Raw genomic sequence first — 27734 nt, 5'->3', positions numbered from 1 at the left:
GTGTGTTGATCTGTTCCTGCTCTCTGGGTTTAATGAGGCAAAATTCATCAATTCAAATTATGAAAAATTCCCTTTCAATAAGTGCAATTAGCATGTGATTAATAAGTTAGAATACAATTAGACCTACATTTCAGTTTAAAAGATCAATGTGAGTAAAGTTTAGTTGATTATGTATAATAAACTAGTTATTATAGCTAATAAAGTTTTAAATATTGAATTTTTTTTTAAACAAACCCATGACTTTGCTTCAGAAGGCCTTTATTAACTCCCTGAAATATTGATTAGTTTTATGATGGATAGATGTACTTTTATGATGGTTAGATGCACTTTTATCATGTATAGATTCACTTTTATGATGGACAGATGCACTTTTATCATGGACAGATTCACTTTTATCATGGCTAGATGCACTTATGATGGATAGATGCACTTTTATGATGGATAGATGCACTTTTATGATGGATAGATGCACTTTTATCATGGACAGATTCACTTTTATCATGCTAGATGCACTTTTATGATGGACAGATGCACTTTTATGATGGACAGATGCACTTTTATCATGGATAGATGCACTTTTATGATGGACAGATGCACTTTTATGATGGACAGATGCACTTTTATGATGGACAGATGCACTTTTATCATAGATAGATGCACTTTTATGATGGACAGATTCACTTTTATGATGGATAGATGCACTTATGATGGATAGATGCACTTTTATGATGGACAGATGCACTTTTATGATGGATAGATGCACTTTTATCATAGATAGATGCACTTTTATGATGGATAGATGCACTTTTGTCATGGGTAGATGCACTTTTATGATGGAAAGATGAACTTATATCATGGATAGATGCACTTTTTTTCTGAAATAAGAAAGTCATATACGCCTAGGATGGCTTGAGGGTGAGTAAATCATGGGGTTATTTTACTTTTTAGGTTAACTATCCCTTTAAATCGGATAACCCAAGATGCACAACTTCACAAGGGCCAATTGCATAAACATTAACGTTATGCTAAGACTATGTCTTGGGAACTAGTACGAACAATTAGCAGTTAATTAAGGGCGATCAGTCTTAGTCTTAGATCAGTCAATCAGTTTTTATGTAACTAACTTAAAAAAGTTATGTACAGTCTTAAAGAAAAACATTTGATGACTAACTTCTAAGTCTTAGCAATTTATGCAACCAGTCCCAGGTGTAAATGCCCAAAGTCTGGACTCAGTTTTTGACCTGTGCTTCCTCTGTGTCACAGGAAGGTTATGGACAGCAACCAGAGGGAGAGATGGGTGTCCAACAACACATACTGGGAGCTGCGCAAGGACCCGGGCTTCCTCAAACTGGAGAACCCTCAGCTGTGGTAGATCCCCATGCCTTCACTGCACAAGCTCGCTATGCAGGACAGGAGCAGCCTGGGACTTCCCTCGAGATTTGGGATTTTATCTCCAGAAATGGACTGACGGTCTGAGAAACAAAAGACTCTCCGCATCACTTCGGCAGGCTCCGCCTCCATGGCAACAGCGCGAGAGAGCTGTTGTCACGGTAACAGTGGGAGTTGGAGAGCTGTCCACATGAAGCCAGTTGTGCTTATGTTCTTGCCTTAAGAAGTCGCTTCTCAACAACAAAGTTTTACGCTTTTAGTGAAATCCCCTCAACTTCTCGGTTTAGATGGATTGAGTTTGCTCTTGGTTACATTCTGCATGTGTAGACGCCGGCAGCTTTCTCCTGCGATATGTTACACAATCTCATCAGAGCTACATTTAGACCGTTTCAGTGGTATTTTTGTAAACGACCAAAAGAAGGGAATTGCGTCAAGACGCGTCAACACGTCACTCCTGATGTTCAAAGGCAGCCATCAGAGGGGCGTTTCAATGTTCGTTTTATAACCCAATTCTCAAATCCATCCAAAGAATCAAGGCTGGACGAGTTTCTGTACGCAGAACCTCACGAGGAACCGGCCCTCATGCTCTCCTGTATCTCAGTAGCTGTAGTTGTACATTAGCACTTAAAGACGAAGCCAAACTCAAGAAGTGAGCTCTTTCCCCACAGGTTTCTTCAGAAAAGCCAGTCAATGCCCTGCTAAACAGATTATTACAGGTTGTTTCGTTGGTCGAGCCAGAAGTCAGGCGAATGAAAATGAAATTTCTGTCATCGCGTTGAACGTGTACGACTGTCATTAATGAAAGCTGAGAGGTTTCGTCCCTCCATTAAATGCTTTCTAAACTTAAAGGCACAATATGTAAGATTTTTAGAAAAAAAATATCCAAAAAAACACTTGAACAATGTTATATATTTTATTGATTTGTTTGTTTAAATGTTTAAATCCAGAGAAATAGCTTTAAAAGTGCAGTGTGTAGATTTCTGCAGCATCTAGTGGTTTGGTTGTGAACTGCAACTAATGGCTCAGCCCTTCCTTTCGAAGAAGCTACGGTGGCCTAAACAGGACAAACAAATGTCGTCGTCTGAGACAGCAGAGAGTAGCCAGTCTAGCAACGAGGTTTCTTTACAAAGATAGAATAAGAAATTATATATATACACTTAATTATTCAGTAAAACGATATTATTGTTACCTGTTCGTCACTGTGTCAGTGTTTTTTCGCTGACTTTAGCTAGCTTTTTTGCATGCTAGTTAGTAACAAGGTAAGAGTAGTGAAGCCGCTAAGTTAGCTAATAGTAAATAACTATGCTGTCCATACACCAACAAAGAAGACGAAAAACAACAGTGAAATAAAAAGTTTGTCCGTTTAGGGCCACTGTAGAAACATGGCGGCACAAAATGGCGACTTGATGTACAAGGGGACCCGCCGTGTGTGTAGAGAAACGGCTCAGTAACGGTTCATTAAGTTCTTTATACACCACTGAACACATAGTTATGTATATTATAATGCATTTCTGACAATAGATCCTCATAAATTTTACACACTGCACCTTTAATTTATTACTTTATGTGTTTTATTAGACATGTGAGCAACTGTTTGTAATCATCGACAGAAAACGAATCATTGTTATATGTAAGCTGCGTTTCCCACGCTGCGTTTCCCACATACGCATGACGGAAGAAGAGGAAGCATATAATTAAAAAACTATAATAAAAACGTAAAAAAGTCTCTCATTAGCCAGACTGATCTCATGAAATGGCGTATGACACGCCAATTCGTATTTCCATTTTTGGCGTGCTATCAACACGCATAATCGCTTTTCAGCGTGTTTAAGAACGCCGTTGACTTAACGTAATGGTTACATTACTGTATATATAAAATATATGACCTACCCCAACCCCGTCCCTAAACCTACCCGTCACTGGGGTTAATACCATTTATGAGTCTTCCCCTACCATCCTAGGAAAAAAAAAATATCACCCCCCAGATGTAGATCTACATTTTGCTTCGTTTCGCTCGGACATTTAACGGCGTGTACATACACGCGGAATCACTCGGACATTTAACGGCGTAGACATGCATACACGCGGATAGCTCAAAATGCGTATAGATAACACGCCGCTTGACTTGAAAGTGGCGTGTATGTTTACGCAAAAGTCATGATGTCATGTTGCAGAAGCAATCGCTCCAGCGGCTCGTTCCGCTACAACGGCTTCCATAACGTTAATAAATCTTTAATACATTACCGCTCATCCATGAATATGATCTCTGCTGTATTCTCCACGGCTGTAGAGGTGTACGCCTGTACGCCTTTGATGTGAATAAGCGACCTCTAGTGGCGAAAACTTACATATTGTGCCTTTAAAAGATCCCATAAGGCATCGTAAAATGAATCGATCGCTTTACACATACTGTACATGTAAACACTGAAGCTGATGTGGTTTGTGGTAGCGGTAATCGTACATTAGGAGATCCAAAAAGGCTTTGATTGGCTAATTCAAATCCTCTGACAATATATGTTCACTTTTTATGATGAACAAATTTAATTTAAGCATATGGATTATTTCGACAACGCCTCTATGATCTTTTTTGGATCCCAGAATTTTTGGTTACCTGAACTTTTAATGGAGGGACAGAAATCTCTCAAGTTAAAAATATCATAATTTGTGTTTCGAACTCGAAGGTGAACCAAAGTGTTATGGGTTTGGAACATGAGAGTGAGAAAATGATGACAGGATGATCATTTCTGTTTGCACTGTCGCTATAGAGCGGTGCGGGTATGATGTCACTTTATAGGCCAACGGACAGTTCGCATCACTCTGGTTCCCTAAACCCAATAGGATTTTGGATTATCGCTGAAAACAAGCTCTGTGATCAACAAAACGTTGTACACGTTTTGTCCATCCGGAAAATTATCACAGATGAACACAACTTTAATGAATTTTGAAGCCTAGATGCAGTCGCTAGAAGTAAAAAGCTAAAGCTAAGCTATAGCGAACTGCACCGCGGTCCTACGAATGCAACGTCACCATCACTAACTCTCTCAGATATTATCTAACAACATTTCCCCAGAACATTTGAGTTAGAATAGTGTATAAGAGCACAGCTATTAGCATAGCGATATTGTAACAGCGCACTTAGTTTACCAGTTCAGCGTAAGGAAGTTTCACACAGGAACAGCTTCACTCAATCATGAGTATGGTAATACTGGTGTGTTTTATGTTGTTGAATAAAACATGAAAGTGTCTTGTGCCTGTGTACACCACAGACCTTATTTCAGCCATTTAATAAAAAAAAAACATTTGCTACGTCCCAATTCGCATACTATCCGTCCTAAATAGTATTCGAAAATAGAATTAGTACGTCCCAATTCGTAGTATGTTGAAATGAGTGTTTCAAAGATACCCGGATGGTCTACTATTTCCGGTCAGAATCCGAAGTGTAGATCGATGCACACTCTAACGGCTGATATTGCCCACAAACCATCGCGCGTCGGACGAGGATTCGGTTAGAACTACAAACACGAGTAAAAAGTGTTAAAAAACTACAGACACGGAGGACGCGCGAGTCCCGCGGCTGTGTAGAGAGGTTTAGATAAAGAGCTTTGAGTGTTTAATTATCAGTATCTAACCTGACGAAAATGAATTTATTCAATGTTGTCCACATTATATTGCATTTGCAGCAGCATTGTAAACTTTTTGTAAAGATACGTTTAGCCATTAAGTTTTAAATGCATGCAAACACGAGGAGAGTCTCTGCATTAAAGACCCACAACTGGCAGATGAACGTGCTCCGAAACGGTAGGAAATCAAATTAGATTGAATTAAGGGTTTTAACTGTGACGAGATGATTGACAGGGCAGCTTACGGTGACAGGATGCACACAGCACGCGACAGAGCCGTCCGTTAAAGATGACGTGATAGTATGTCCCAAAGCTTGCCTACTCTTTTGCTACACACTCAAAAGTATGTACTTTTTCTTCACAAAAAGAGTACATATTTTTAGGGCGTAGTATAAGTAAGCGAATTGGGACGCAGCAATTGACTTTGGGACAAAGTGCTTAAAGGGTTAGTTCACCCAAAAATGAAAATTAAGTCATTAATTACTCACCCCCATGCTGTACCAACCCCGTAAGACCTTCGTTCGTCTTCGGAACACAAATGAAGATATTTTTGATTAAATTTGAGAGCTGTATAACTACCACATTGGCTCCTAAGGGACTGCCTCTTGACGGCCCAAAATGTCAATGAAGAAAATGTTTAAATATCCCAAGTGACTACCGTGGCTCAACTATATGTTTATCAAGCGACGCGAATACTTTTTGTGCGAAAAAACAAACAAAAATAACGAGTTTATTCGACTATTTCTTTTCTTGCTTGTAGGCCAGAACGAGACTTCCTTATAGATTTCCACAGCGCATGCGCGAGAATTGCGATCTAAGCTGGTGTAAGCAGATCGCAAATCTCGCGCATGCGTCGTGGAAATCTAAGGAATTCTCGTTCTGGCCTACAAGGAAGAAAAGAAATAGTCGAATAAACTCGTTATTTTTGTTTGTTTTTTCGCACAAAAAGTATTCACGTCGCTTGATAAACATATAGTTGAGCCACGGTAGTCACTTGGGATATTTAAACATTTTCTTCATTGACTTTCTGGGCCGTCAAGAGGCAGTCCCTTAGGAGCCAATGTGGTAGTTATACAGCTCTCAAATTTAATCAAAAATATCTTCATTTGTGTTCCGAAGACGAACGAAGGTCTTACGGGGTTGGTACAGCATGGGGGTGAATAATTAATGACTTAATTTTCATTTTTGGGTGAACTAACCCTTTAAATGCAGCTCGATTATGCGTTTGGCCTACTGAGTGATGTCACTCCTACACAACTCTATAACACCAGACATAAACACTGCATATCTAATCACAAACTGCACAGCAGAGGCCTCTGCTGGCCCTTCAGTGCTTCTGCATACTACATACTTCAGTGCTCCTGCATACTACATTCTTCAGTGCTACTCCATACTTCATATTTCAGTGCTACTGCATTCTTCAGTGCTATTGCATACTTCATACTTCAGTGCTCCTGCATACTACATACTTCAGTGCTACTGCATACTCATACTTCAGTGCTCCTGCATACTACATACTTCAGTGCTACTTCATATTTCAGTGCTTCTGCATTCTTCAGTGCTATTGCATACTTCATACTTCAGTGCTCCTGCATACTACATACTTCAGCTCTACTGCATACTCATACTTCAGCGCTCCTGCATACTATATACTTCAGCTCTACTGCATACTCATACTTCAGCGCTCCTGCATACTATATACTTCAGCTCTACTGCATATCAGTGCTACTACATACTTCAGCAGCACTCCCATTACTACATACTTCAGTGCTCCTGCATACTACATACTTCAGCTCTACTGCATACTCATACTTCAGCGCTCCTTCATACTACATACTTCAGCGCTCCCACTACTACATACTTCAGTGCTCCTGTATACTACATACTTCAGCTCTACTGCATACTCATACTTCAGCGCTCCTGAATATCAGTGCTACTACATACTTCAGCGCTCCTGCACACTACATACTTTAGCACTACTGCATATTAGTGCTAATACATACTTCAGCGCTCCCACTACTATATACTTTAGTGCTCTTGCATACTCGTACTTCAGCGCTTTTGCATATCAGTGCTACTACATACTTCAGCGCTCCCACTACTACATACTTCATTGCTCCCACTACTATATACTTCAGTGCTCTTGCATACTCATACTTCAGCGCGTTTGCATATCAGTGCTACTACATACTTCAGCGCTCCCACTACTACATACTTCATTGCTCCTGCATACTACATACTTTAGCGCTACTGCATATCAGTGCTATTGCATACTACAAAATGTAGCGCTACTGCATACTTTAGTGCTAATACATACTTCAGGTCTCCTGAATTGCAGTGTGTGTCATATATACTGCATACTATTATATATTATTTCATGTAGTGTGCTACATTTGCACACACCCTCACCTCTGGTTTAGTTCAATTAAGTCCAGTTTTCATCTCAGATATAAATGTTATATTTTGGATTAAAATTTTGACTTTTGTATGTCTGAGTAAATACTGCATCAAGACGGAAGTGTTAAAAAATCTGTGTTGACGTTTGCAGTTAATCTGTCCCAGAAATGAAAAGTGAAGTCAGACGCAGTGCATTGATATCTCACAATGCACTATGTCTGACTTCACTTTCTGTGAGTCCTATTCTGTGTGCTTGGATTGCATACTGCATTGCTGAATTCAGACCCACATACTACCATACCATTTCAAGCATATAAAGACATGGTGGACTTGGTAAAAGTAGTACACTAGTATGTAGTTCTGAACTCGTACTGAAAACTAACATGCTGTGCAAACGTACGCTGTGCCACTCTGAATAACATATTACCAAATACTGTTTCTGCTGTATAGTGAACTCATTAGTTGAGTAAACCTCTAAAAGTTAAGTTAATCCTACACAGATTGCACTAAGAATATAATTGTTACAGTCACGATGCAAACGAGACACCACTTCCTGAATTAACCATACTAAGTTAAATCATGTGGGCAGAATACGTGTTTTCCACACTAGTTTTAAAATAGTATAGTATGCAGTATGTAGTACACAAGTATGAACAGCCATGTTTTAACATCTGATCTGGACCTCGTTCATCAAACACACAAATTCAATTTCAGCATTCAGTTTGACTGAGCAGATCTGAATGTTTTAATTTCTTAGGTAATTGTAAAGAAATATTTTTATTGAAATGTCAGTAGATTTTTTTTAAAAAGAAGTCTCAGAAAAAGAAATGATCTCTGCCATCAGTAGAGCTGTACGTCACTGTTCGAGGTCTTCACTGTGCCTTAACGCATATGAAACCATAACACACACACAGCTCCATTGAAGACTGCTGGCTACGAGCGCCTGGGTTCTGTGTCGTGAAAAGGACCTGTGTGTTGAGTTCATATATTGCTCTGTGATCCCTGTGTTTTCTGTTAAGATGCTTCTTGAAAGTCTTGATTTTCGCCAAGAGTTCCTCCGACTGAATGTTTCTGACCCGAAGCTTGCAGAGAAGATCATTTTAGATGTATCGAGGGGAAATAATAGCCGGTCCTCAAAGGGAAAAACACTAGTTTCCCACTGTTGCATGAAAACATGTCACCGCCTGCCAGTGATCTCTGATGCCTTATTAAAATGTGCGTTTCATTTTTATCTGATCATATCTCTCCGAGACGTCCTGCACTGTGTGTGGGAGTCTCACTCGTAAGTTCAGCTTTCCTCTGATGAAGAAGAAGAGGAGGATGAAGACCTCTCTCTCAGTCCACAGCTCGTGTCATTAGGACACTCTCTCCAGACCTGCTGTTTCACATTTAAATACATGCTAAGAAATACATATTTATGTTCCAAGCTGTGATGTGTCTCCCGTGTCCATTATTTATGATCAATATCTTTAACCCCTTAGCTGTCACCCCCCCCCCCCCCTTTTTTTTTTTTGAGAATGGGGGTAAAATGCACTATTCACACTTAAATGGTTGTAATTCAAGAATGCTTTGGAATATACAGTATATCCAAGTTTGGTCTTTTTTTAAAGAAAACACTCAGCAGAATATTGCTGAAGTGAAAACACTTCAAAAAATTAAAGTATGAAAAAGTTATGGAAGTTTAAATTTACAGTAAATCAAATATACTGTACAATATATTTTTTATTTTACATAAAATATATATTTTACAAAATATTTGTTTACTATAAAATTACTATAAAATCAAAGCCATAAATCTAACCAAGTTATGTTCCAAATTTGAAGTTGATATCACAAAAAAAATTCAAGTTCCCATGAGATTTTGTTTAGGCGTAGTACCAAAAATAGCCACCGGGTGCCATTGAATTCCATTGAATTTAATTGTATACATTCTGCCTTTACAAATTAATACATTTCTGTCCAAATATCAATTTTGTCACAAAATTTGGAACCTTGAGACTCAGACCTTTCTGACAATATGTGTTTTGTCAAGATTAGAAAAGGTTTTGATTATAAATTATGAATATAATGATCCCCAAAAGGGGAGGAGCCTGCTAAAAAATAAGTACCATTTCTATGGTAACGCAATGTTCAATTATAAACTGGTTTTCACAGGATGAATTCTGAGTTTATAAGCTTTCAAATGATACCACATTTATGATAACTACTAAACTACTATAACGTCCCATGGTCAAAGTCAAACACTCATAAAAAGTGTTCCTTCATAGGTTTGCTCATTTTCTCAACTGATTCCTCTTCAGAGGGACCCTGGCTATTACTGTATGTATTATCATGGCATTTTACTGTATATTTTTGGAGAAAAGTACAGGCAAACCCAAAGTGCATCAAAAAGTGCGTTCTAGCACTTAAACCACGTCCCATGCTCAAACAGTCATAAAGTGTTCCTTCATAGGTTTCCAAAACTATAGACCTTATGCACCAGAGAAACGTGGGCTCTGTCATCTTTAGAATATTGTCTTTGAACTTCAGGTTTTGCGGTCACTCTGTATATTTCTATGGCATCGCTGTCGAGGAGTAATTAGCTGGTGAAGTGGATACTTATTGTAGAGTTAACAAAAGATATCATGAGCATTGTAATGTTTATCCTAAGCATTGTAAAGCAGATGTCTTAACAAATGTTGACCGGGAATTTTTTTACGAGCAGTTCATTCATACGCTGTGAAAATACAGACCGGAAGTCAAAAGACAACGAGCGCGACGCTGAAAAGGGGCGGGGCTACACAAGGTCTATACAGTAAAATGACTTGACAATAAATACAGTAAATAGCCAGGGTCCCTCTGAACAGGACTCAGTTGAGAAAATGAGCAAACCTATGAAGGAACACTTTTTATTGTGTTTTAAACTTTTAACATGGGACGTGGTTTAATGAAAACCAACAGGTCGTTGGCAGAGGCGATTGCGTGTAGAATAGGTCAACACGGGTATCTCTCCACTGGAGCGTGTTGACAAACGTGTAAGGTTCACGTTTGATGGGGTTAAACCGTGACATCTACACGTTTTCCAAAGTGGACTATTTAGGCTGCTTCATTAAAAACGTGACATTTAGACGTTTTGTTTCGGCGTGGATCGAGGCAAATTAATCCTTTTCACCTTGAAAATAATAAATGTTTTTTGCATTTTAAACAATAGACCATTTCTCAGTGATCGTCAATAAAACAAAATCCCATTTTTCTCGGTTCAATGAAAACCAATAGGTCATTATGGAGTTTAAGTTTCAGTTTCAGTGCAAGTTTCACGTTTGAGGGAGTGAAACCGTGACATCTACACATTTTGCAAAGTAGACCAACGTGATAGTCTTGTCGGCTGGAGAAATGTTGTTTTGGCCACTTTGTTTGATATAATTACAACAATTTAACATAAGCAAGAATGGGATTTGAGGTCTTCTTGATTAAAGCACAACGCTTTATCAACTGAGCCACTGAGTCTGTTGACTTCAAGGGTTTATTGGATGTTTTTTTTTTGCAGGTTTGGTTTTATTTGTTGGAAAAATAAATATAAAAATATAATTTGACACAAGAGGGCTGTATAGCCCTATTTATGGTTTTGTTAAACCGTGACATCTACACGTTTTCCAAAGTGGGCAAACGTGATTATTTCACGTCTTGTCGTGATACGGGTTGGGCACTGAAGTTACAGGAGTTTCTTCCCGTTGCTAACGGAACTAGGTCGAGTATTTAAAAGGTTATGGTTAACAAGGTTAACGCGGCTTGACGTCGATGTAATACGTTGTTTTAGCGTACCTTTTGCTCAAACGAGGAGCTGGGGGACGCCCAAGAAAATAGACATTTTACTCATTAGGCTGCTTCATTAAAAACGTGATATTTAGACGTTTTCTTCGGCGTGGATCAAGGCAAATGAATCCTTTTCACCTTGAAAATAATACATGTTTTTTGCATTTTAAATAATAGACCATTTTTTAGGAGGGTCACCTTGAGTGTTTGTTTATGTTATTTTTTATTTAATATTCTTTATTTGGAAGTCAATAAAGATTTCACTGACTGCAAGCAGTGTCTCCTGCCTTTGCTCTGGTCATGGCTTCATAAATATTGACTCATTATGTTTATTTATTTATTATGTTGGTTTAGCACTTTCATATGACAATTTATATTAGCCTAATTAAATAAGTAGCTAAAGATTTAATATTCAAAAATAGCTACTAACTGTACTTGGATGTTTTATAAATGTAGCCTAAATGTGAATATATATATATATATATATATATATATATATATATATATATATATATATATATATATATATTCTAAAAAAATTCTGGGTTGTTTCAACCCAAATTTGGATCAAATATGGACAAACCCAAATGCTGGGTTAAAAATGTAACTAAAAAAATTACAGTTGAAAGTGAAAGTTGAAGTTGGGTTAAAATTTTAAATGACATTTTTACCCAACATTTGGGTTAAAACAACCCAGCATTGTTTAGAGTGAATATATCTACAGTAATATGCGTTACTGTTCACTCTAAAAATGCTGGGTTGTTTTAACACAACTTTGGGTCAAATATGGACAAACCCAAACGTTAGGTTAAAAATGTAATTAAAAAAATTAACCTAATGGCTGGGTTTGTCCATATTTGACCCAAAGTTGGGTTAAAACAACCCAGCATTTTTTGTTTCATGATGACGTTGCAGGATGTTCCGACTAATAAATAAAAATATAGCTGCGAGCAGCGATTGCGGGCTCAAGCCGTTGGCACCACAACCCCGGTGCCTTTAGTTATCTAAATAGTCTGGTAGGAAGGGGGGGGGGGGGGGGGGGGGTTCACCTGCACCCGAAAGATATGTTTTTTTAACCTACACTCTAAAAAATGCTGGGTTGTGTTAACCCAATTTTGGGTCAAATATGGACAAACCCGAAATGTTGGGTTAAAAATGTAATATAAAAATTTAACCCAACGGCTGGGTTAGTCCATATTTGACCCAAAGTTGTGTTAAAACAACCCAGCATTTTTTAGAGTGTAGTTTTTTGTAATCCTTAAGGTGTCTAGAAAATGAATTTTGATGTTCCCCGCGCAAATTTTTGTCCCATATGTGATTTTTTGTATCATCTTTTGTGTCCGTGCTTGATTTTTTGCTGCGGAAAATGAAAACTTTAAACCTACATAGAATCTGAACAATACATCCTACAGACACAATCTACCCCATTTTCTCTTCGTCTTTGTATGAGGAATTGATAGATATGAGGATTGTCTTGATTAGATGATGTATAGTGCATAAAAACTCAAATAAACACCAAAAAATTTAAAAAAATGGTGACATTGGATCACTGGAACTCCTGTCCTATGGACCCTTCTGATATATGTTTTCTAACTTTTGTATTTTTACAGTCTTTAGGATGTCTAAGAAGCAAATGTTGATGATCCCCACCTGAAATATTGTCACATGTATGTATTTTCTGGCTATATTGGTTGCCACCCTGGATATCCAAAAAAGCACATATAGGCAGTCTGTTTTTCTCCTTTAGTTTTCGATTTGATAAATCTCCTCCATTTTTCATAACTGGCTATGTAAATTATTGTTGAGCACATGTTGAGCTTGTTCCCAATGTTCACTTGTTGCACATTAAAAATATAACATAGATATTTTAATTAAATAATATAATATACATTTTAAGATACAACGTGTTCAAAAATATGCATTAATTAAAAATCACATCATGTAATTAGGATTCACTGGTAATGTGAGGTTTATTTAACATACATTTTTAAACTAACTACACAAATACATAGCCTACACCATGCACCAACACACAATTAGAAAGGTCTTTCTTGGTGAAGAGCATTTAGCGTTATGGAAGCCCACATTAACTGGCAGATAATGGTCTCTCCAGGTTTCTGTTAAGTTGAGAAAAAAATGTTATGCTTAATAATTAATTAATTATACTTTCATTATTATTATTATTACTACTGGTGAGGGAATGTGTTTCATCTCGAGTGGGACAATCTGAATAAAATAACAACAAACATTCATGGCTCAAATGTGGTGAACTGGACCGGTGGGATCATGATACAGGAGGTGAAACCTGAATTTGATGCCCCCAACTCTCTGGAAATTCCACGAATGCTCCCACTCTACGAGTGGAACAAGACGCGCTCCCTTATGGTAGATATACCTGAGACCCTAAGTTCATCATCAAGTCATGATTAGATGATGTATAGTGCATAAACACTCAAATGAACACCAAAAAATGTAAAAATAAATTGTGACATTGGATCACTGGAACTCCTGTCCTCAGGACCCTATTGATATATGTTTTCTAACTTTTGTACTTTTACAGTCTTTATGATGTCTAAGAAGCAAATGTTGATGATCCCCACCTGAAACATGTTGGTCCAAATGAACATCTCCCATAATAAGTAGATACTATTCAAACCATTATATTGGTGTTATATTTATTGAAACAAAACAGAAAACCACTCATATATTCAAATACTGTATGTGTAATGTATATTTGAAGAGTTCAGATGCAAAAGCCTCGAAGTGCCATTTGAAATTTGGTTCTAGAATGACCATTTATAGGTAATCTTCATTGTCATTTCAGTGAAATTACTGAACTTAAATATACAAGCTTGATAAAAATGATAATTTTAGAAGAAAATTTCAAATGGCACTTCGAGGCTTTTGCATCTGAACTCTTCATATAGGGTATAACAAATCCCCATTAGAATAAACTGAAATAGAAAAAAAGTGATTCTAATCAACCCCTCCTTGCACTGCCACCTTAACGTGGTGGAGGGGTTTGAGTACCCGAACGACCCTATGAGCTAGGGGTGGGCGATATGGAAAAAATATCATATCACGATTTTTTTAGGAAAATCACGATCACGATTTTTTATCACGATTCTTTTTCAAGTTGGTTTTAATATTTTGCAAGTGGCTGTTCATTACAGCCAAACTAATGTCCTTATGTTAAAAACAAAGCCTTAGGTATCAAAGGCATACATTTAGGCCAGTGGCGAAGATAAAAATCTTTGTCATTATTTTCTTTGTTATTAAAAAAATAAGACAAGATAAACATTACACAAATTAATATTCAAATTAAATAAATAGTGCTTTATTTTTCAGATGCACTAGGTGTATTTAGCGGTAGCATTGAAGAAAGTAATGAAATTAAACAAATATGAAATTAAAACACTACAGAGACTTCACTGAATGAATTGATTCTTATTAAAGCTACTATTAAAGTTCTCAGTCAGTGAGTGATATTTTTTTTTCATTGGGTGGTTGTGGAGGCAAAAACTCGGGCCTGGGAGGAGTTCACTTTTATGATGGACAGATGCACTTTTATGATGGACAGATGCACTTATGTGATGGACAGATGCACTTTTATGATGGATAGATGCACTTTTATGATGGACAGATTCACTTTTATGATTGATAGATGCACTTTTATGATGGGCAGATGCACTTTTATGATTGATAGATGCACTTTTATGATGGGCAGATGCACTTTTATGATTGATAGATGCACTTTTATGATGGGCAGATGCACTTTTATGATTGATAGATGCACTTTTATGATGGACAGATGCACTTTTATGATGGACAGATGCACTTTTATGATGGATAGATGCACTTTTATGATGGATAGATGCACTTTTATGATGGATAGATGCACTTTTATGATGGATAGATGCACTTTTATGATTGATAGATGCACTTTTATGATGGACAGATGCACTTTTATGATGGACAGATGCACTTTTATGATGGATAGATGCACTTTTATGATGGACAGATGCACTTTTATGATGGACAGATGCACTTTTATGATTGATAGATGCACTTTTATGATGGACAAATGCACTTTTATGATGGACAGATGCACTTTTATGATGGACAGATGCACTTTTATGATGGACAGATGCACTTTTATGATGGACAAATGCACTTTTATGATGGACAGATGCACTTTTATGATTGATAGATGCACTTTTATGATGGACAGATGCACTTTTATGATGGATAGATGGACTTTTACTGTGGATAGATGCACTTTTATGATGGACAGATGCACTTTTATGATGGACAGATGCACTTTTATGATGGATAGATGGACTTTTATGATGGATAGATGCACTTTTATGATGGACAGATGCACTTTTATGATGGACAGATGAACTTTTATGATGGACAGATGCATTTTTATGATGGACAGATGCACTTTTATGATGGATAGATGCACTTTTATGATGGACAGATGAACTTTTATGATGGACAGATGCATTTTTATGATGGACAGATGCACTTTTATGATGGATAGATGCACTTTTATGATGGACAGATGCACTTTTATGATGGACAGATGCATTTTTATGATGGACAGATGCACTTTTATGATGGATGGATGCACTTTTATGATTGATAGATGCACATTTATGATGGACAGATATACTTTTATGATTGATAGATGCACATTTATGATGGACAGATGCACTTTTATGATTGATAGATGCACTTTTATGATGGACAAATGCACTTTTATGATGGACAGATGCACTTTTATGATGGACAGATGCACTTTTATGATGGATAGATGCACTTTTATGATGGATAGATGCACTTTTATGATGGATAGATGCACTTTTATGATTGATAGATGCACTTTTATGATGGACAGATGCACTTTTATGATTGATAGATGCACTTTTATGATGGACAGATGCACTTTTATGATGGACAGATGAACTTTTATGATGGATAGATGCACTTTTATGATGGATAGATGCACTTTTATGATGGACAGATGCACTTTTATGATGGATAGATGGACTTTTACTGTGGATAGATGCACTTTTATGATGGATAGATGCACTTTTATGATGGACAGATGCACTTTTATGATGGACAGATGCACTTTTATGATGGACAGATGCACTTTTATGATGACAGATGCACTTTTATGATGGATAGATGCACTTTTATGATTGATAGATGCACTTTTATGATGGATAGATGCACTTTATGATTGATAGATGCACATTTATGATGGACATATGCACTTTTATGATTGATAGATGCACATTTATGATGGACAGATGCACTTTTATGATTAATAGATGCACTTTTATGATGGACAAATGCACTTTTATGATGGACAGATGCACTTTTATGATGGATAGATGCACTTTTATGATGGACAGATGCACTTTTATGATGGACAGATGCACATTTATGATGGACAGATGCACTTTTATGATGGACAGATGCACTTTTATGATGGACAGATGCACTTTTATGATGGATAGATGCACTTTTATGATTGATAGATGCACTTTTATGATTGATAGATGCACATTTATGATGGACAGATGCACATTTATGATGGATAGATGCACTTTTATGATGGACAGATGCACTTTTATGATGGACAGATGCACTTTTATGATGGACAGATGCACTTTTATGATGGATAGATGCACTTTTATGATGGACAGATGCACTTTTATGATGGACAGATGCACTTTTATGATGGATAGATGCACTTTTATGATGGACAGATGCACTTTTATGATGGACAGATGCACATTTATGATGGACAGATGCACTTTTATGATGGACAGATGCACTTTTATGATGGACAGATGCACTTTTATGATGGATAGATGCACTTTTATGATTGATAGATGCACATTTATGATGGACAGATGCACTTTTATGATTGATAGATGCACATTTATGATGGACAGATGCACTTTTATGATTGATAGATGCACTTTTATGATGGATAGATGCACTTTTATGATGGATAGATGCACTTTTATGATGGATAGATGCACTTTTATGATGGACAGATGCACATTTATGATGGACAGATGCACTTTTATGATGGACAGATGAACTTTTATGATGGACAGATGCACATTTATGATGGATAGATGCACATTTATGATGGACAGATGCACTTTTATGATGGATAGATGCACTTTTATGATGGACAGATTCACTTTTATGATGGACAGATGCACTTTTGTGATGGACAGATGCACTTTTATGATTGATAGATGCACATTTATGATGGACAGATGCACTTTTATGATTGATAGATGCACATTTATGATGGATAGATGCACTTTTATGATGGACAGATGCACTTTTATGATGGACAGATGCACATTTATGATGGACAGATGCACTTTTATGATGGACAGATGCACTTTTATGATTGATAGATGCACATTTATGATGGACAGATGCACTTTTATGATTGATAGATGCACATTTATGATGGACAGGTGCACTTTTATGATTGATAGATGCACATTTATGATGGACAGGTGCACTTTTATGATTGATAGATGCACATTTATGATGGACAAATGCACTTTTATGATGGACAGATGCACTTTTATGATGGACAGATGCACTTTTATGATTGATAGATGCACATTTATGATGGAAAGATGCCCTTTCATGATGGATAGATGGACTTTTACTGTGGATAGATGCACTTTTATGATGGATAGATGCACTTTTATGATGGATAGATGCACTTTTATGATGGACAGATGCACTTTTATGATGGACAGATGCACTTTCATGATGGATAGATGGACTTTTACTGTGGATAGATGCACTTTTATGATGGACAGATGCACTTTTATGATGGATAGATGCACTTTTATGATGGACAGATGCACTTTCATGATGGATAGATGGACTTTTACTGTGGATAGATGCACTTTTATGATGGATAGATGCACTTTTATGATGGACAGATGCACTTTTATGATGGACAGATGCACTTTTATGATGGACAGATGCACTTTTATGATGGATAGATGCACTTTTATGATGGACAAGTGCACTTTTATGATGGACAGATGCACTTTTATGATGGATAGATGGACTTTTATGATGGATAGATGCACTTTTATGATGGACAGATGCACTTTTATGATGGACAGATGCACTTTTATGATGGACAGATGCACTTTTATGATGGGCAGATGCACTTTTATGATGGACAGATGCACATTTATGATGGACAGATGCACTTTTATGATGGACAGATGCACTTTTATGATGGATAGATGCACTTTTATGATTGATAGATGCACATTTATGATGGACAGATGCACTTTTATGATTGATAGATGCACATTTATGATGGACAGATGCACTTTTATGATTGATAGATGCACTTTTATGATGGACAAATGCACTTTTATGATGGACAGATGCACTTTTATGATGGATAGATGCACTTTTATGATGGACAGATGCACTTTTATGATGGACAGATGCACATTTATGATGGACAGATGCACTTTTATGATGGACAGATTCACTTTTATGATGAATAGATGCACTTTTTTTTCTCCATTTTTCTCGGTTTAATGAAAACCGGTAGGTCGTTATGGCACATAGACATATACACTAGACCTCACCTTGGCTACGGCAGTCCATTGGAACGAATGCGTCAATAGAGCCGCCATCTTGAAACAGGGGAGCCCCTCCACTTTAATGCATCAGCGTCAATGTAGTAGACACAGTAAATCACCATAAATCATCATGAATGCGATTTTTCTTGTTTTTTTGGTTTGTTCCAACGGTCAGACATGTATTTATCATTGAGTCCAGAAAGAAAAAAAAAATGTTTTTTTTTTTTAAAAAAAACATTCTTTCTAGTTCAGATTTAATCCGTGAACATCATACGCTGCACAAAAGTCCGCCACCATCAATGAATTTGAAGTAAAGGCAGAGATAGCAGCAATACCTAGCTACTTCTTATGACAAGACCCCTGTTCCAAGATGGCGGCGGTTTTGACGCATGCTTAGACCCCCAAGGTGAGGTCTAGTGTATATGTCTATGGTTATGGCAGAGGCGAATAAACATCTGGATATCTCTCCACTGGAGCGTGTTAACGCAAACGTGTAAGTTTCACGTTTGAGGGGGTTAAACCGTGACATCTACACGTTTTCAAAAGTGGACCAACGTGATTATTTCACGTCTTGTCGTGATACGGGTTGGGCACTGAAGTTACAGGAGTCTCTTCCCGTTGCTAAGCAACGGAACTAGGTCGAGTATTTAAAAGGTTATGGTTAACACCGTTAACGTGGTTTAACGTCGATGTAATACGTTGTTTTAGCGTACCTTTTGCTTAAACGAGGAGCTGGGGGACGCCCAAGAAAATAGACATTTTACTCATTAGGCTGCTTCATTAAAAATGTGACATTTAGACGTTTTCTTCGGCGTGGATCCAGGCAAAAGAATCCTTTTCACCTTGAAAATAATAATTAATTAATTTATTATTATTATTATTTTTTTTGCATTTTAAATAATAGAACATTTCTCAGTGATCCTAAATAAAACAAAATTCCATTTTTCTCGGTTTAATGAAAACCTGACATCGTCTCGGTTACGTATGTAACCCTCGTTCCCTGAGTAGGGAACGGAGACGTTACGTCAGAAGTGACGGAGATTGGGGGTTTCGCATAGAAAGCCAATCCTCTTCGAGTATTAAAACACGAGCCAATGGCATGCAATGCCTTGGGGCTGCGGAATTTTGCATAGCGTACTCCGCCCTACTCCGTGAGTATAAAAGGAGGAAGTGAACGCAACCGCAGTATGTCTTCGCTGAGGAGCCAAGACTGAACTCGGCCTCTACCCAGCGATACAGCAGAAGTGGCAGGGAGACGTAACGTCTCCGTTCCCTACTCAGGGAACGAGGGTTACATACGTAACCGAGACGTTCCCTATCGTAGTCACTTCGAGTTACGTCAGAAGTGACGGAGATTGGGGGTCTGTGCCATCACGCCATCTTCAAGCTGTCTTCCAGTGCCCTGCGAAAGACTGAACCCCCGAGCCTTACCTCTTTTTTTTTTTTTTTTTTTTTGGGGATCCGACTTTGACACAGGATTACCAAGGTACACTGGGAAACATATCCCGAAGGGGACATGCTACCAGCTGCCTACCGAAGGGAGGACTTAAGGATACACATATGGCCACATAGGAACGCATATGGAACACTGGAGTACCAACCGCAGGTGGCTACTGATTTAAACTCCAGGGGTGGCAGATGGCTTGCCAAGGGAAGACACATGCTCAGAGAGGCTTACAGTGGATAATACACATGAGACGGTTACCATGGGGAACCGTGCGCATGGAGGCACCTAGCTAGCATCCAGAGCAACGCAGTGGTGCCCGCATCGTCGGTGCTGGAGGACTCAAGACTTCAATGGAAGAACTGAGGAAATATCGCACTTATCCAGTCCGGGGAGTGGAGTGGCGAGCAAGCGAAGACACCTGAGCGGATCCAGAACTGGCCGAAACGAGTACGTGAGAGGATACCGGCTCAATTCGCAGATTAAGAATCTGGCGAAGGTGTTGGGTGTCGCCCAGCCTGCAGCTCTGCAGATGTCTGTTAGCGAGGCGCCGTGCGCTAAAGCCCAAGAGGAGGCTACACTCCGAGTGGAATGGGCCGTCACACCAAGGGGGCACGGAAGGCCTTGCTGCTGGTAAGACAAAGCAATGGCATCCACTATCCAGTGGGACAGCCGTTGCTTTGAGAGAGCCCTTCCCTTCTGGCTCCCCCCATGACAGACAAAGAGCTGGTCTGAGGTCCTGAAACACTGCGTTCTGTCGACATAGGTGCGGAGAGCACGTACCGGACAGAGCAGTGCCAAGGCTGGGTCTGCCTCCTCCAGGGGCAGCGCTTGCAGGTTCACCACCAGGTCCCGGAGGGGAGTGGTAGGAACCTTGGGCATATATCCAGGCCGGGGTCTCAGGAATACGTGAGAGTAAGCCGGCCCGAACTCCAGGCACACTTCGTCAACAGAGAGTGCGTGCAGGTCCCTTACTCTCCTGATGGATACCAATGCAATCAGGAGTGCTGTCACATAGGACAGGGCAAAAACTCTACCGACTGCAAAGGCTCCAGGGGAGGCCTCTGCAGAGCACCCAGGTCTACTGAGAGGTCCCCAGAGGGCAGGAGGGGAGGGAGGCGGATTTAGCCCCCTCACTCCCCTCAGGAACCTGATGACCAGGTCATGCTTCCCATAGACTTACCTTTCACTGCATCATGAGACGCGGCAATGGCCGCGACATAATCCAAAGGGTGGAGGGCGACAGCCTGCGCTCCAACCCCTCTTGCAGGAAGGAAGCATGACTCCGATCGAACATCTCCGGGGGTCTTCTCAGCGAGAAGAACACCAATTGACGAAGAGGTTTCACTTCAACGCATAAAGGTGTCACGTGGACGACGCTCTTGCGGAAGTGATGGTTGCCGCCACCGCAGGTGGCAGCGAACTCAAACCTGCCTCGTCCCGTCCTGGAGCCACACGTCCAGCCTCCAAGATCGGGACGAGGGTGCCACAGAGTGCCCCGTCTCTGAGAGAGTAGGTCCGGTCTCAGAGGAATAGGCCAAGGAGGTGCTGTCGCGAGGAGCAAGAGTTCGGAGAACCACGTCTTGGTGGGCCAGTAGGGGGCTACCAGCAAGACCTGCTCCTCGTCCTCCTTGATCTTGCACAACACCCGTGCAAGGAGGCTCACTGGGGGAACGCACACTTGCGTGGGCCCCGTGGCCAGCTGTGCGCCAGCGCATCCGAGCCGAGAGAGCCGCGGGTCAGAGAATAACTGGGCGCAGTGGGACGAGTCCCGAGAGGCGAACAGGTCTAACTGTGCCTCCCCGAACTGGTCCCAAATCAGCTGGACCGACTGGGGATGGAGTCGCCATTCGCCGGAGATGGGACGGGCCCGGGACAGCTCGCGGCTGCCCGGTTCCGGTCTCCAGGAATGTAACTGCACGAAGGGACCTCAGGTGCTTCTGACTCCATATCAAGAGGTGGCGGGCGAGCTGCGACAACCGGCGCGAGCGTAGACCCCCCCTGGTGGTTGATGTACGCTACTGCCGTAGTGTTGTCTGAGCGGACACGCACATGCTGGCCCTAGAGCACGCTCGGAAGCGGTGCCGGGCGAGCCGTACTGCCAACAGCTCGAGGCAATTGACGTGCATGAGGCGCTGGGCTCCTGTCCAGGAACCGGCGGCTGCATGCCCATTGCACATGGCACCCCAACCCGTGGTAGACGCATCCGTGGAGACAACGAGATGCCTGGAAACTCGCTGAATAGGGACCCTGTCCGTAAAAAGCTGAGGTTCGACCACGGGAAGAAGGATCGGCGGCACGTCGGAGTCACTGGAACTCGGAGCGAGCCGCGATGCCATGCCCACCTCGGGACTCGATCGCGAAGCCACAGCTGAAGCGGTCTCATATGAAGCAAACCGAGCGGCGTTGCCGCGGCCGCGGATGCCATATGCCCCAGGAGCCTCTGAAATAGTTTCAGTGGAACCGCACTCTTGCCCTCGAACTGTCGAAGACAAGCCAGCAGTGAGTGCGCGCGCTCGTTCGTGAGCTGCGCGGACATGGCGACCGAGTCTATCTCCATGCCGAGAAAAGAGATCCTCTGCACGGGGCAAAGTTTGCTCTTTTCCCGGTTGACCCGAAGGCCCAGACGGGCTAGGTGCCGTAGCACCAGGTCTCTGTGTTCGCAAACCTGAGCTCGAGAGTGTGCTAGTAACAGCCAGTCGTCGAGATAGTTCAGGATGCGAACCCCGTGTTCGCGAAGGGGAACAAGGGCTGCCTCGACGATCTTCGTGAAGACGCGAGGGGACAGAGCTAACCCGAATGGGAGAACGGCGTACTGGTATGCCTGGCCCTCGAAGGCAAACCGAAGAAACGGTCTGTGTCGAGGGAGAATGGAGCCATGGAAGTACGCGTCCTTCAGGTCGATCGCTGCAAACCAATCCTGATACCGAACACATTCGAAAATGCGTTTGGCCGTGAGCATTTTGAACGGTAGTCGATGGAGAGAACGGTTCAAAATGCGCAGGTCCAGGATCGGTCGTAACCCACCGGTCTTTCTTGGGGACAATGAAGTAGGGGCTGTAAAGCCCGGACCTCACCTCGGCTGGAGGGACCGTCTCGATTGCACCCTTCGCCAGCAGGGTCGCAATCTCCGCTCTCAAGACTGGGGCATTGCCACCAACCATCGTGGAGCGAACTCCCCTGAAGCGGGGAAGAGACCGTGCGAACTGAATCGCGTAGCCGAATCCGATCGTTCTGATGACCCAGCGGGAACCCCGGGAAGCGCTAGCCAGGCTTCCAGGAAGTGAGCCAACGGGGTCATGCGAACCACAGACGTCCCCCCGGAGGGGCAGCGAGGCGGGTCGACCGGCATGCGTGCAGGAGTTACCCCGTCCGGATGCACCGTCGAAACCCGCTCCCCGACAGAAGAGACCAGGGAAGGCAGAGCGTTCCACGGGGGTCTGTTCTGCCGGGGGTCTGGCGACAGAGGGGGAAGGGATTGGCGTAGCCCGGGGACGACACACGCACCCTTCCGCGCCCTCCGAGACAGAGAGGAATGAACGGGGCGACGCACTGGACGTCGTGCGCGCTCATTCCAGTCTGTGTGCTCAATGACAGTGTCAGCTTTTCCTCAACCAGCTCAGGGAGCTAGCTAGAACAAAAGATTCTCCACCGGCCCTCCACCGGGGAAGGAGGGGCCCTGCCACCGCCTCCTGAGAAAAACCATGACACTATCACTGAGCGGCCCGCCTCAGGAACATCGCTTCGCCTGGCATCTAGCGGGGCACGCGGCCTGAGGGGGGGCTCTTTTCTTGGGACGCTTACCTGTGGCCTCCTCCGCGACGCGAACCGGCTGAAGGCTGCTGCTGGGGCCGCGTGGGAGGGAAGGGAGCCGCAGGGGGGCGTCCTCGGCGGCGAGCTGGCGGAGGCGTCCGAGCCGACGGCTGGTTGGAGGCAGCAGCTGGCCGTCGGGGCAGAGAAACCGCCTTCGTCTGCTCCTAGGCGGTCGAGAAGTGCTGGGCAAAGTCCTGGACCGCACCGCCGAACATTATGATGCTCCTGGACCACAGCGGTGGGCATCACCTGACCAAGGGAGCGAGCGACCGCCTCCGTGACCCGTTTAAGGACAAGGTAGGCGACAGGCTCGCAGCTCGCTTGGTCCGTCACCTCCTCGTGCACATTCCTGAGCAGCTAGCTTTGTAGGTGCTCATCATATGCAGGGCGGAGGCTGCCTGTCCCGCCGCTCTACAGAATCGCGCCGCCATAGACGACGAGAACCCATAGGCTTTGGAGGGGCATCTGAGAGCAACCGCCGGTTGACCGGGGGAGCCCCAGCGTACCCACAGACAGCCGCATCGCCGAGGGGAGGAAGGGCGGGGAACTAAGCACGCTTTTTTTTTTTTTTTTTTTATTTATTATTTTTTTTAGTGCGTGTCAGTTCCGCATGCAACTCGGGGAAAAAAGGAAATTGGGGTTGGCCGTGGCCGTAAGGCGGCAGCGTTACCCAAAAACCAATTATTCAGCCGCGAGAGATCGGGGAGGGGCGGAGTTCCACCCCCACCCGATGCTCACGGACGCCCGAGATAGCACGGCCATCATCGCGGGATCAGACACGGCGGCGCTGACGCTCCCGAGGGAGGCAACGCGGCCGCATCCTCACTTCCCGAGGAGTCAAGCCCGCCTAGTGATGCTGTGATCGACATCGCATCATCATCTGGAGCGCTGCCCGAAGCAGCCGGTGCCACCGAAGAAGCAACCGACTGAATCGAACTAACGCTCGCTGGCTCTCGCACTGAGGCGGGAGGTGTGGCCCGAGGAATCGTCGGGGCTTATCCCACACCATCACCGTAAATCACCAGGTCCCCGGGTCGACGGGCCCCCTATGGAGGAAACCGATCGAGCGGGGGGGACCGGGACTCTCACTCAAGTGAGATCATTGAGTCTCGACCTCAGTGTAGAGATGGTCATGTTCCCACAGAAGGAAAATGAGTCATCCACGAACGCTGCTGCTGCATGCTGAAATGCCCAGGCATACAAAGCAGCGATCGTGACCATCAGATGACGACAGAAATCAATCACACCCAGAAGAGCACGGGCGAACCGTCTTTAAAAAGACGTGCGCGTGCAGCTCTTTCAATGAGAGGAGGAAATTCACTCTTTCAGCGCTGAAGCGACCAGGGAGAAGCGCAAAGTCTGGCAGACCACTGCTCAGATCGCAGGCGATGCAGAATCTCGCTGGGTACCGCCGTCACACCAACACTGAAGAGGACGCTCGTCTCGAAGAGTCTTGAACAGTGCTTTCAGGAGTGAAGAGGTTCTCTTGGCTCCGAAGCGAAAACATACTGCGGTTGCGTTCACTTCCTCCTTTTATACTCACGGAGTAGGGCGGAGTACGCTATGCAAAATTCCGCAGCCCCAAGGCATTGCATGCCATTGGCTCGTGTTTTAATACTCGAAGAGGATTGGCTTTCTATGCGAAACCCCCAATCTCCGTCACTTCTGACGTAACTCGAAGTGACTACGATAGGGAACTACACATTTTCCAAAGCTGAATTTAGGCTGCTTCATTAAAAATGTGACATTTAGACGTTTTTTTTCGCCGTGGATCGAGGCAAATGAATCCTTTTCACCTTGAAAATAATAAATGTTTTTTGCATTTTAAATAATAGACCATTTCTCCGTGATCGTCAATAAAACAAAATTCCATTTTTCTCGGTTTAATGAAAACCAATAGGTCGTGATGGTAAGTTTCAGTTTAAGTGTAAGTTTCACGTTTGAGGGGGTTTAAACCGTGACATCTATGTTTTCAAAAGTGGACCAACGTGATTATTTCACGTCTTGTCGTGATACCGGGTTGAAGAAATGTTGTTTTGGCCACTTTGTTTGATATAATCACAACAATTTAACGTAAGCAAGAATGGGATTTGAACTCAGATCTTCTTGATTAAAGCCCAACGCTTTATCAATTGAGCCACTGAATCTGTTGAATTCAATTGTGTATTGAATGAATTTTTATTGACGGTTTGGTTTTATTTGTTGGAAAAATAAATATAGAAATATAATTTGACACAAGAGGGCAGCATAGCCCTATTTATGGTTTTGAGTTTAAACTAAACCGTGACATCTACACGTTTTCCAAAGTGGACCAACATGATTATTTCACGTCTTGTCGTGATACGGGTTGGGCACTGAAGTTACAGGAGTTTCTTCCCGTTGTTAACTGAACTAGGTCGAGTATTTAAAAGGTTATGGTTAATACCGTTAACATGGTTTAAGAATCCAGAGTTTTGAGAAGATTGGGGATACTTAATTTTTCGCACCCCCAAAAAAAACCTAAGGGGTAACACTGTCGTTTTTTTTTCTGGTCGAAATTTAGAATTTCGATATCTCAGCTCTGGAAGGGTCTAGAGCCTCCATTGTTGCACTCAGGTCTAAGTCTCATGGCCCTCTATCAGAATCCAGAGTTTTGAGAAGATTGGGGATACTTAATTTTTTGCCCCCAAAACAAAAAAACGTAAGGGGTAACACTGTCGTTTTTTTTTTCGGGTCGAAATTTTGAGTTTCGATATCTCAGCACTGGAAGGGGCTAGAGCCTCCATTTTTGCACTCAGGTCTAAGTCTCATGGCCCTCTATCAGAATTTGAGAAGATTGGAGAAATTTAATTTTTAGCCCAAAAAAAAAAACGTAAGGGGTACCACTGTCGGTTTTTTTTTCGGGCCGAATTTTTGAGTTTTGATATCTCAGCTCTGGAAGGGGCTAGAGCCTCCATTTTTGCACTCAGGTCTAAGTCTCATGGCCCTCTACCCGAATTTGGGAAGATTGGAGAAACTTAATTTTTCGCCCAAGAAAAAAAAACGTAAGGGGTACCACTGTCGTTTTTTTTTCGGGCCGAATTTTTGAGTTTCGATATCTCAGCTCTGGAAGGGGCTAGAGCCTCCATTTTTGCACTCAGGTCTAAGTCCCATGGCCCTCTATCAGAATCCAGAGTTTTGGGAAGATTGGAGAAACTTAATTTTTCGCCCAAAAAAAAAAAACGTAAGGGGTACCACTGTCGTTTTTTTTTTTGGGCCGAATTTTTGAGTTTCGATATCTCAGCTCTGGAAGGGGCTAGAGCCTCCATTTTTGCACTCAGGTCTAAGTCTCATGGCCCTCTATCAGAATTTGGGAAGATTGGAGAAACTTAATTTTTCGCCCAAAAAAAAAACGTAAGGGGTACCACTGTCGTTTTTTTTCGGGCCGAATTTTTGAGTTTCGATATCTCAGCTCTGGAAGAGGCTAGAGCCTCCATTTTTGCACTCAGGTCTAAGTCTCATGGCCCTCTATCAGAATTTGGGAAGATTGGAGAAACTTAATTTTTCGCCCAAAAAAAAACCGTAAGGGGTACCACTGTCGTTTTTTTTTCGGGCCGAATTTTTGAGTTTCGATATCTCAGCTCTGGAAGGGGC

General features: G+C 41.9%; 1 protein-coding gene across 5 annotated transcripts in view; it reads left to right on the top strand.

Moving 5' to 3' along the window:
- The window catches only part of osbpl6 (oxysterol binding protein-like 6), an 86798-nt gene extending 82165 nt beyond the window's left edge, over positions 1–4633 (top strand). For all 5 annotated transcript variants that reach the window (XM_089132965.1, XM_089132968.1, XM_089132967.1 and 2 more), the window contains one exon: positions 1264–4633. In XM_089132965.1, the coding sequence (XP_088989091.1) occupies positions 1264–1372 (109 nt within the window). In that variant the 3' untranslated portion in view covers positions 1373–4633. The remainder of the gene's footprint in view (positions 1–1263) is intronic.
- Positions 4634–27734: the final 23101 nt, after the last annotated feature.

The sequence above is a fragment of the Pimephales promelas genome, chromosome 7, assembly GCF_988280905.1.
Source record: "Pimephales promelas chromosome 7, fPimPro1.hap1.1, whole genome shotgun sequence".
In the NCBI taxonomy this organism is placed as follows: domain Eukaryota; kingdom Metazoa; phylum Chordata; class Actinopteri; order Cypriniformes; family Leuciscidae; genus Pimephales; species Pimephales promelas.
Note: the sequence above shows the minus strand (reverse complement) of the source record. Positions and strands in the feature narration are given on the sequence as shown.